General features: G+C 47.7%; 1 protein-coding gene across 7 annotated transcripts in view; it reads right to left on the bottom strand.

Annotated features, from left to right (window-relative positions):
* The window catches only part of RAPGEF1 (Rap guanine nucleotide exchange factor 1), a 92063-nt gene that overhangs the window by 15130 nt on the left and 64903 nt on the right, over window positions 1–12030 (bottom strand). For 3 of the 7 annotated variants that reach the window (XM_037399561.1, XM_037399562.1, XM_037399563.1), the window contains 3 exons: window positions 3391–3672; window positions 1980–2072; window positions 269–357 (listed from right to left, as the gene is read on the bottom strand). In XM_037399561.1, coding sequence (XP_037255458.1) covers window positions 269–357; window positions 1980–2072; window positions 3391–3672 — 464 coding nt within the window. The remainder of the gene's footprint in view (window positions 1–268; window positions 358–1979; window positions 2073–3390; window positions 3673–12030) is intronic. The other 4 variants (XM_037399564.1, XM_037399565.1, XM_037399566.1 and 1 more) reach the window with 3 other exon arrangements.

Below are 12030 nucleotides of genomic sequence, written 5' to 3'. Positions count from 1 at the left end.
AGAGGACTGCCAATTAGATGGACTCAGGATGGCTAATATAGGCTGCATTAACCCCTGCAGGCTCCCCGAGTTAAGTCATGACATCTTGCTGGGATCCAGGATCCCACCACGCACCAGCTGTGCAAAAATAGTGGGGCTTAACGATTAGAGAACATCCAGAAGGCTGAAGGCAGAACAGGCAGCCCCAAGGATGGTTTACTAACAGGATGCTAGTGAGACTGTACCCTTCCAGGCTGGGAAGCAGGAATACCAAGGGAGACAGGCTCACCTTTCAGCACCATCTTTGCCTTCCTTCCCCATGGCACTGCTGTTCAAAGTGGAGTCTTTGGAGTGTCCATCTTTGACAGAGGGAGATTCCTGCAAAGAAAAAGAAGGTTTTCCTTATTACGTGGGGTCCTACTCCACAGCTAGCCTTGCATTTACAGTCTGCCTGCCTCTAAATGGCCCTTTACTGTAAATTCCTACTGAGTGGTTAAAGATTGATGCAAGTTAACGCCAAATGCCAGGAAACACAGAAGTTAATCAGACAGGAAATTTAGGACCATCTCTGGAGACCAGTGTAATTAGTACTGTTTGCTTTTAACATTGTGAAATGATGCTGAAAGTTGCGACACCAGTCAACTGTTGTCTTGGATTTTAACCCTCTCATGACTTCTTTTCTTTTTTCCCCCCCTAGCCCTTACTGTTGAAATATACTTGCCTTCTGCTTTAATCGAGACAGACACAGCCAGCTCTAACCTCTCCGGTTTCAGCTGCCCTCCTGGTCACAGCCCCCAAGCCTGTCTCAGTGGGTGGATGCACACTGCCACTCCTACCTCCCTTCTCCCCCATCAGAAGAGGTTACACCGTGATGCAACCTTTCCACTTCATAATTCACGGCTGTGGAAATGAGGCTAATGCAAAAAAGCAGAACCATCTGAACCCGTGGCATAGAACAGCAGGTAGAGAGCTCAGAGCAAAGATACGGCATTTTAAGTTAAGCCATTTATTAAGGAGACAAACAGCCATGAATGGCAAATGGGAATATTAATCTAACAGTGATGGAATTCAGAATTATTTAACATTATGCAGACTGAAACTTGGAAATTCTACCTACTGAACAGACAGGACTGAAACAAACTCACTGGTGAGCTTAGGCGTTTTGAGGTCTGCAGAATTTTTCCAGACTGTATCTGTAAAGCCCTTTGCTTCAAAGTGGAGAACCAGCTCACAGCTGCCCCAAAGGATGGGCCTGCCCAGATGTGTCTCCTGAGGAAGTGACAGGAGCGCTATCTCTTGGCGTATTTAACACCAGCATGGGTAAAGGTCTCGGAGACATCCTGTGGGAGATGTGCCTTCCAAGATGAGGGCAGCCAAAAGGATCGCCACAGATCTCTGCCGCTGTTTCCTATGACCCAACAGGAAGATGGTACCTCCCTGCCCTGGAAAACGCCCTGTCTCCTCTAGGAAATAGCTGAGATATGAGGCTTGAGTGAAGGAAGAAGCAGCGTGCGATTACAATGCTAAATCAATCACTGACTTTGTATCCAAACGGTGAAGGAAAAAATAAATAAATTTGGAGCACAAGGTTTTCTGTATTAAAATAGGGAAGCCAAAGCAGTTACAAGAATAGACAAGGCCCAGGATGGTGCTGGTCAGGATGCAGCTTTCTGGAAGGGAACCTCACGCAAGCAGCTCCAAACAGGCAGCGAAGCGCAAACGGAACAGTGTGGCAGGAAGAGCCATCCCTACCCTGCCAGGGCTCAGCGCGACCCCCAAGGCATCGCCTGCTCTCCACCCAGAGCAGAAGGCCACCCAAGCCCAGCAGCCAGCAGCGGGCAAGCGGAGGGACACCAGCACGGGAGCTGGGGCGGCAGGACGGACACAGGAGCTCCACAGTGTGCAGAAGAGGCCAGTGCCAAGCGTGTCAGCCCCGGTGTGAACTCAGCATGCACCAGGCAGCCCCTTCCCGGTGTCCGGCCCTTCTCCAGGTTACTTACTCCTTCAGAGCGAGGGAGTTCCCCGTTGCTCTGGCCAGAGGAATACAGATTGACGTATTCACCCTCACCAGCTTCCTCACTGGCGTTTTCACTCTAAGGGAGACAGGACGAAAGGAAATACGTGATGGTGCCCCCGTGCCAGCACTCAGTGTTAGTGAGAGAACGTGCCCGTGGGCTGGGAGGAGAAGCGCTCTTGGCGGCTGCTGTCACCTAACTGGGAGCCCTTCCTCCAGCTCAGCGGCCACCACTGGCCACCGAGGCTGTACCTTCCCCAGAGCCATTATTTTCTGGTTCCTGAAGCCCTGAGCTGCAGCAGGACAGCAGCAGGCACTGCTCTGCAAAAGCTGCCGTGGACTCCACGTGAGAGTGCAGAGGTGCGATAGGCGTGTGCGGATCTCAAGGTTACAGAAGCTGAGCATTCGCAGCCTGACAGCCGAGCGCCTGTCCTAGCCGCGCTGTAGTCCTGCCGCTAAATGCAGATCAGCCCTGCAGCCCAGAGGGTACCAAACCTACTTCCCAAACTATGCTACAAGCATGGACTAGAGCCATCACGCCAAGCTAAACCAAACTTGAGGGCTTCTGGGCTGTAACAAGGACCCAACGCAAGGAAGATGCAAAGGCAAGGTCACGTCCAAGGTGTGAACATCTGATCATTTACTCTGCAATCAGTGTCTCTCTTCCAAACTTTGTGAAGAGGCAGCACTAGCATGCACCATGCTGACAGCTCTAATCCCATCAACTCCAGGCTTTGCAGCAAACAAAAGAGGAACTGCCTTGAAAATGAGGTTAAAAAGTAGCTGTAATGGCCAATCCTGCTCAGTGATCTGCAAAACTGATGTGGGACCTCAAACTAGTAGTGCTGTATCAGTGTGAGACCAGCAGTAGCCTAATGTCACCAGGTGATGCTCTGTGCCACTGCACAGCTAGGGCTGCTGGCAACTGGGAAGAGCAGGAGCCAGGAGAGAGCAACAGGTTTATGCACAGGAGAGACAGAGCTGGCCTGCACCCATTGCTCCTGGGGCTCACCCATCCTACCGTGGCAGCAACTGCAGGATGTGAACCACTGTTAGGAGTCTGTGTTTAGAAATAAGCAACATCACAAAACACTCCTTCACCTTCCTCAGCTTGGTGTGACAATTGCAGGAAGCTGCAGCAACTTCTCCTCTCCCCTTCACCCGCATTTGACATTTGGCTTCCTACATATGTGCTCATGTTTTCTCAAACCTGCTGAGGTTATTAATGTTTTCTAGCCACCATTTTTATATGAAATTACCTCTCTGCAATTCACATACACATTTGGAAACCGGGCTAGATCATATTTAGCATGTATTAATACAAGAGACATTTTCTTTTAAAAACCAAATAAACCCAGCCTTGCGTTAAGGTGCATTATCTCTTTGGATAGTCTCACCGAAGGCGTCTGGAGAGAATCAGTGAAAGAGGTTTCAGAAGGAAGGCAGACAGGAGCATTCCCGTTAAAGCTGCTCTCCTGAGAAGAGGAGTTTGGCACATCCACAGTGCTGGGTGACTGGCTGGCTGTGGCGGGCACCGCTAGGTCAGAGCTCTGAGACGGATGGACGGGTGGAAAAGGTGGGGTGGAGCAGGAGGAGGAGGTAGAAGACAGGAAAGGAGGTATGGAGACTTGGTTATGAGGCACAAAGTCCTGGGAGTAGGACCTAAACACGGATTTGTACTACAGGATGCAGAGACGTACAACACAAAAGCAAGGAAGATGGGGAAAGGAAAGAGACAGACAAAAGAAAAAGTAATTAGATCGGCAGTAGCGCAGCACTGACAGCACAAGGCATTTCAAACCAGGCACCTCTCCACTGAGAGCCAACCTGAACACAGGCAGCACTGTTTTATCATCCACACGCTAGAGCAGGAATCGCTACCTGGGACACACCAGCCGTTTTTTTCACGGAGAGGCACGTTCTTGCACAAACAGCAGCGCAGCTGCTCATCTCACAGAGGGACAGTGGGCACCAGGGTGTTTACCTGCAGGTATCCAGCCTTCGCTAGGCATGGGGAAAGCCTGGATGTCTAATGACAGTGATCCTGAAAATCACTGCAGTGGATGAGAGGATGCGAAGGCATACTGAAACCGCAACTGTGAGCACGCTGGAAATATCTAGATAGAGAAAAGTACTCCAAGTGCTTATTGCTTTTCTGGGATTTTCCACAGGATCCAAATTTAAGAGGCCGTTTGCTCCAGCCCTGTAATTTAACAGCTACTGTGTCAAGTCTGTTCCAGAACACACAGCTCCAGCTCCCAGAGAGGAGTGGCTGGATACTGCCTTCAAAGTTGCGCTGAAGGATAAAGCAGATTATGCTGCTACTCCTTCCCATTTGAAAAACACAGGGAGGGAAAATGATAACTGCCTCAGGAGCGATGAATTTCTTATCAAACTGATCGTTTAATGCAGTGCCTTGAAGAGTCAGCTGAAGAGATGAAAAGAGATCATCTGCACAAAGCTTTATTTCACCATCTCTCCTAATCATCAGATTACTGTTCAGATAATACTAAACAGGGTGCAGTGGGAATATATTGTGCCAAGAAAAACAAAAGCAACCCTCTGTCTTTTAACATCTGGTGCTAGTAAGATTTGCCATCGGGGTAACTCAAAAACAAAGCTGACACCCGTAAAAAACAAACCAAACCAAACCAAAACACAATGCTGCTAAACCTGCTGGAGAGGAGTTTATTTTAAAACCTGTAGAGCTCAATTACAAGCGAGACCTGTGTCGTAGCCAAGTGGACCGAAGGAAGAATGGCTTCATCCAAAAAAACCCATGCTGCAATGAAGCTGTGGCAATTGCTCGTTGGAGCTATCTGCTGCAGGAGGACGGTGCATCACAGAGCTCTCAAGAAGCACAGACACAGCTTGCTCAAACCAGGATGAAAAGTGACACGGCTGTGATGTCAAAAGGAGAAGCGGAAAGAAAGGTGTGAATCAGAGAATTCAGGCTACATTTTCTCCGAGTTGAGCGGGTGATAAAAAGCAAAGCTTAGGCTGTCACCTGAGCCGCAGCAGCAGCAGCCAGTTCAGCAGCGGTATTTTTATTTCTACCTAGGAAAGATGTGAGCTTGAAAATCTAAATTGATAACAGCCTCGAGCCAGAAGCCTGGGCAAAGAAGCTTTTCCACTACAAAGGAAAGGAAACGTAAAGGTCAATGGCTAGACTTTACCTTCCACCACCTTAATCCTTGAGTGGTTGCCCTCTGCTGTGCACGGAGTCCGGCAGTGCTCTGGGTGTATTCTCGGCGCCCAAAACAAATTGCGGGCCATAATACAGAGAAGCAGAGGGAGATGCTTTGGAAAGAGAGCTTAAAAGACTAGTGAAAAATAATTAAAATGCAAATCCCTACCACATGCCTGTGGCTAAAAGGAGACTGGCTCTAGGACAGGCTCCTCTCTTCCTGCCCGTTTCTTTCCAGATGAGCAGCCCCGGCTCCAGGGACACTGTCAGCTTTTGGTGCTGCCTCAGTAACAATGACAAGTCTAATCTCTGTATTTACTTTCTGCCTGGATAAATGCTCTACATTTATTCATTTTCACTTGCATGGCACAAAACACTAAATCCCTCGTAAGACGCCGGGCTTATGACATCATCTTGGCTCAGCAGATTCATTATCCCTGCCCTGTCTCCCCGGTATTCCATGATCTCACCAGCGTTATGCCAACTATTGCCCCAAGTCCCAGGCTAGACCCCCAAAAAAGAGCTGGCGCAAAGTGGATGGAGAACATGTACTCCCACCAACCGCTGCCGCAATGGCTCATGAAGGCGCTCAACAAACTGCTGTCCCAGTAGCGAGATCCTCTGCCCCAGTAAAGGACACAATTTGCTCAAACAGAACCTGTGTGCCAGCTCCCCTAGAGCTGGGCTTCCTGCACCCCCGTGAGACCGGCAGCATATGCCGTCCTTCACTTTGTAGGTGATGGACATCATCTGCTGAGGAGTCCCACGGGTTTTTGTCTCTGCCCTGCCGAACCCGGAGAAAAGGTCAGGCTCTTGCAAAGCAGCAGTGGAGCTCATGCAGGGCACGAGTGAAAGGAAATAACTGTCCTCAATCAAGTCACTCGGGGCCAGGCAGCACCCTGCGAAGCTCTCGTGCTGCGTGATGGTGCTGGCAGGGTTAGTTGAGGCCAACCGCCGGCTGGGAGGCTCGGCAGCCGGGATGCTGCCTGGTCACTGCCTGCAGGCTGAGCTCCCAGCGCGGGGAGGTTAATTATTGCTACCGGGGCAGGAAAACCTGTACAGCTTCTGCCCTGCCTAGTTTCAGAGACACGAATCCCAATTCAAAGGCAATTTAGACCTAACCAGAACATAACGTCGCATAAAATTTAAAAGTTTGAATGCAGATACGTTACTACGGACAATCACTATACATTCATCTCTCCTCGGCCTCATCAATACACCTTTCAAAACAATTCCTTGGCATGAGATGTGTTGAAAATGCTGGTTTAAGACCTGGGTACCCAGGAAAACGCATTCATCTTCATGTGATCCGCGAACAACCATTTAACGATGCAGACATGCTCTCAGCGTGCTGTTAACAAAGGGAACAGCGCTGAGAACCCTTTGGTACACTGGTATTAATTAGCCAGGCTGCTCTCGACTTCCAATCTCGTTGTAAAGTTGCATCTTGTAGAAAGCGAGCCAGGGAGCCCCCTCCTTCCTCCGGAGCCTGCAGGCAGCTCTGGAATTCCAGCTATGCAGCCGTGCTGGGACAAGAGCCAAGAATGAAGCATACTTTTAAAGGGGAAAAAACCACCCTGCAGTGGAAATGATGTCCATATGGCACCCATTCCGACCCAGCCCAGCCAGCAGCTGCAGCAGGAATTGCGGCGATGGCTTCCACAGGGCTGGGTGTTGTACATCGCTTGGAAGCTCTGTCATCCTTTAAAAGACATACTTCTTTTGGGAGGGGACAGTCCATTCAACAGAACTGTCACAAGCAAACCAGTCATCCTCTCGTCCTCGCCCCAAGAAATCACAGGCAACAGTTTATCCCGGAAAAAAATCAGTGCTTGTTTTAATTTGCCTCTTAGAGGTTTCTTGCAGGGTCAGCAATGCCTTGGTTATGGCTGTACTGACACCATCTCTGGCTCCATGGCTTTGCTTTAAGTACTTCAAAATAATCTCTGGGAAAGCTAGAAAGCAGCGTGCACGGCATTCTTCCAGAAAGGGTCTTTCCTCTATCCAAACTCCAGCCAGGCTGCTGGGCTCCCACCACAGGACCAGAAGACAGTCTCCCAGCACGAGTGATCCTGACCTGTTGCGGCAAATGGCCAACACTGGGAGAAGTGAGAGATACCCCTCCTCTCACCAGCAAAGTGGATTTAAAAAAAAAACCAAACCAAAAAACACAACTATCTGCCACTTGGGAAGTACTTCCACAAAGCGTGCTTTGAGCTTGGAGCAATCTTGTCTCCTGGGAACAGCAGGAAGCTAACACACCTGGACTTGAATGTTTAGCACACACCATTACGCACAGAGGTCTTCCAGAGATGGCATCTTTCAATGTTTTCAATTTGCGGCCTTTGATTTTTTGCAACGGTCAATATTTCAGAACAGCTTTCCATCATTAGCAGCAGCGTTACAGGACATCCCAAAGGTCAACGACATTACAGCCATTTATTTGGATTACATGGCAGGAGATAAGCACTCTAATAGAAAACTTATTTCAAGAGTGATGCTTCTCTACATTCTCTAGGCATGGCTGACCACAAGTAACAGAGAGACTGGGTGTTTATAGGCAGGGAGTCGCTGGTTGTGAGCTACAGCAGTCTCCATCCTAAATTCAAAGTTGAATTCAATTATATGGCTGACGGAGCATCTGCAGCATCAGCAGACACAGCTTTACCTTTTAAGCACAGCCTTCTCAGTCACCCTGCGGACTTCTGCCAAATTAATCTGCGATCCTGCCAGACACTCCCAGAGCAGGTAGAACATCAGACTTCCAAAACATGAAGCTATCAGAGGAAAGGATCAATCTTTTAGATCTCCCCTGCTAATGCTATTAAGACAGCGACGACGTGGGCAACAGGCCAGAACTGGATGCCCAAATTCCAACAGTACAGAACTATGTTCACAACATAACTGGGTGTTACACAAAGCCGTTACACCCCAAGAATATAATTGCATAGACAATTACTAGAAAAGACTTCCTATCTCATGACACAATGCTGGGCTTCCAGGTACTTTTGCTAATGAGGAAGGAAATGCTCCTACAATGAATGGCTGGAAACACAAGCTGCCAACAGAATGGCTTCAAGCGCTGCCACAGGAAAGGCAGCAACTCCTCATGCTCAAATGTTTCTCAGCAGAGCCTCTGACCTGGCAGCACAGCTGACCTCACTGTTTTTAAGTGATGGTTAGCATTGCAGAGGGATGGATGGGGATTGCTGTTCCCTTGGGAAAGGGTCTCCCAAGTTCTGCACACACACACCCCACCACCACCCCCCCCGCGAAATCCAAACTTCTTAAGTGGGAGGGATTCTTTTATATCTTTGCAACAAAATAAATAAGGGGGCTGAGGGGGAAGAAAGCATTTCTAACATTCATTAGCTATGCTACCATGGATCTCTCTCTTGAAACCACCAGGAGAATTCAATCTGATCGCATCTAGAGTGTCAACTCTTGTGCAGCTTGTAGACAATACCACCATATCCAGCAAGCAGACCTTTAAAAGGCAGAGCTTGGAGGCAAAGACAAGACTCCTAAAAAGTCAGTCACACCGAAAACATGGAGCGTGTGGCCTATGGATCCAACAGGGGACTGTCTAGAGAGAGACCCACAGTGCTACAACTGCAAGAAAAACGTATAAGCCACTGGAGGAAGTAGTTTCCAGAAGCAGGACTCAGTGATGCCAGCATGCAACAGCACTAACACCACCGTCCAGCCCTGCCACAGGCAGTGGAAATGAACACAAATGCAGAAGGAACGCTAAACTGGAAAGGCAAAACAATACCTAGAAATCATCAGCCGGTTGAATGGATGAAAATCTTTTTCCCCCTCTTCCCTCTGTCCCAAATTAAGGAGCCAAAACCTGCTCAGGACAGAAATGAACTAACAGACTATAATTTCTCAGCCCTGGTTTGATCGAGGCTCCCACCATATGAATGGAAACAGCTCAGTCCCTGCTGAGGGCCAGAGCTGCGGCATGTGCTGCAGGCTGGAAGTGAGCGGCACGAACAGGGGCAAGGCGGGGAAAACATGCAAAGCACATGTCTGCATTTTGCACATCTTCAAACACTTATCTGACCCTCCTTTTCCTGAACATACGTTAGCACACACACACACAAGAAAGAAAAACAGTTGCTGTGAATTTGCTCAAGAACGGTGGGAACAAGTGAGAACAGAAGCGCTGAAGTGGAGCTTTCGTAAGGAAATCACTTGCGCCTTCTGCTGGAATCTGACAGCCAATTTGGTTTCTGGAAAATTACTGGAAATGTTTCTTAATTAAAAAATAAACATAAGACAAACCAGCATTTTGAGAAAGGCAAGTTATTTCTCCACAGCCAATTCCCACTAATGGCATGTTCATGCCTCAGAGAAACAACTGCGGTGTTTGTTTCCACCAGGAAAAGCTTCCTAGCTGTAACCAAACGCAAGACCTTCTGCAGTTTTTGGTGGAAAATAAGTGGATGGATAGGAGCCGAGCTTGTCACCGGACTGATTTCCTCTATCCCTGCGCAGTTCCCCAGCTGCCAGGAAGGAATGAGTTTTCAAGATCTGATTCCTGCACACCCACTTCCAGTCAAACAGCATGAGGAGTTAACAAACCGAAGGACAGTACCTCTGTCTTCACAAGAAGAAGGGAGGGAGGTGATCACCTAGAGAAAACCTATTGCCAGCAATCACCACCGAGTATGTTTTCTTATTGCATACCTCCTTTCCCACTGTTTAGCAACAGAATGTGTTTTCAAAAGAGATGGGAATCCCTAGAATGATTCTTGACAGTACAATCCAGTTGCCCCCCGAATGTGGAATTTAACAGCTTGTACATGGGATGGGGAATTTAATGCCGCAGTCCTTAAAATATCAGCCCACACTATAAACATGACCCTTGCTGGCACAGAGGCCAGACACGACTCAGACTTGGTTAAAAAACAGGCTCGACTTGCCAGACCTATGAGGTTTGATCCAGTTGCTCAAGATCTGCCTCTATCCAGTAAAAGCTATTACCTCTGACACAATTTCCTGCAAAGAAGGGAAAGGCGCGATTAGTGGGTTGACAGAGCAGCGGTGGCTTCTGGACTGCAGCAGCATCTGCAGTGCTGATGGGCAAGAACAAAAGTCAGTGTTCTAGAAAAGAAATTCATACATTAAAGAGTAAAGATGCTCTGAACAACTTCCCCTCTTTTCTGCTTCAAAACACTGTCTGAAAACAGGTTTTTAAGCCCTGTAAATCAGTAGTAAGGCACGAGCCCCTCACCTGGAGCACAGAGCTAATGGGCTAACGTGCAAAACACGGTGTAGGTTTGGCTTTCCTGCTGCCTGCATGCAAACAGATGGGTACAGGGCCACCTCTTCCCTCTGGGATTGACTCCTGCTGACCGCTCCAGGCCAGTCTCCAGGGAAGGAAAAAAGCACAGGGCACTTGCTGAAAACTGGCTACGCCTGGCAAACCTGCAGTGCCTTGCGCACACTGGGTCAATGGACAGCCATTTCGTTTATCAGCTCTGACTTCCTGGTATTGATCTAAGGAGGTTTTTGCTTCCTGCAGAGAATGGATAACTATTTATGTAGGAGACGGATAATTTTAAGAGATTTGATAATCACCACTGATATTTGGGCACACAAGAAGCCAACTGCTCAGCTGGCTGGCACATAAAAGGTGTGCTCTCCCCAGCATTAACTCCCTTGCTGGGGCGATGGTGGACAGCTAATGTTTGGTTTCCCCGCCCCCCCAACAGGTTTATTGTTCACCACAGAGCTCACTTGAGTAGCCTTTTTCTGGTGGGAGAGGAAAAATGAAGACATGAGAATAAGAGGAGCAGAGCAATGTGCTTCAAGCGTTACCGGTGCAGCTCGTGGCATTCCTCATGTGAAACTGCACCGTCTCTCCAGTCGACACTTGGGAGCAGATTACAAGAGGGGCTCTAGTCCTTCTTAGTGCTGACATGCAGGGTGTCACCCTGGGAATGATCCAAACCTTGACAGCTGTTTCACATCTCTGTCTTATTAGGGATAGGGAAAATGGGATAAACCATGGTTATGGTATTACATGGGTCAGCTGTGATGCATGTAAGGACATTGGTATTTTGCAGCTCGGAGACAAAGGGACACTGTCATAGTGAAAATCTCATTTTTGCTGGTGAAAAAATAGACCAGCTAGAGTCATGAGCAACTATAAGATTACCATAATTTAAAGGCATTAATGGAAAAATCACCATTTTTAATTCAGCTTATTTCCTTTGTGCATTTGACAGTGCACTCTATGACTGTTCTCATTGTTCCTCATGCTCCAGCCATTTATTTTCCACTCACCAAATCCTTGCAAAAATGAGTAAGGATTTTTTAATAAAGTTTTAACATTTCATAAAATGATATATCCACAATAATGAGGTCTAAAGCAAGATGAGAACAGATCAGAACAATTAAGTAGGTAGCAACCATTTAATCCAACCCAGGCGCTTTTTTAAATGGAAATGCCCACATATTTTTAGACCTTTACAGTATCATATTTATAGCCTCTCAATTAAAACAAGAATAGTCAAGTGCTTTTACTTAGTCTTACAGTTCTGTGCTCTGCTTGTAGGGATCACTGTCAAACAAGAGAGCTTTTGCATTACTTCAAATTTTAAAATGATTTATCACAAGTTTATGCAAGCACTAACCTTTCCGCACCTCAGCCTTTTCATCTGTGCAGCAAAACTACAACAATGCTCGCTCTCACACAAGTGGAAGCCAAAAGCTTTTATTCACTGCTGGCACAGTAGCACTACTTGTAAAGTACTTGAACACCTGCTTCTTTGGACCAACAATTACTGCTAATTTTTAGAGAATGACTAAGTGCTGAAATGGGAAGACAGCAGTGGCA

The sequence above is a fragment of the Falco rusticolus genome, chromosome 9 (assembly GCF_015220075.1).
Source record: "Falco rusticolus isolate bFalRus1 chromosome 9, bFalRus1.pri, whole genome shotgun sequence".
In the NCBI taxonomy this organism is placed as follows: domain Eukaryota; kingdom Metazoa; phylum Chordata; class Aves; order Falconiformes; family Falconidae; genus Falco; species Falco rusticolus.
Note: the sequence above shows the minus strand (reverse complement) of the source record. Positions and strands in the feature narration are given on the sequence as shown.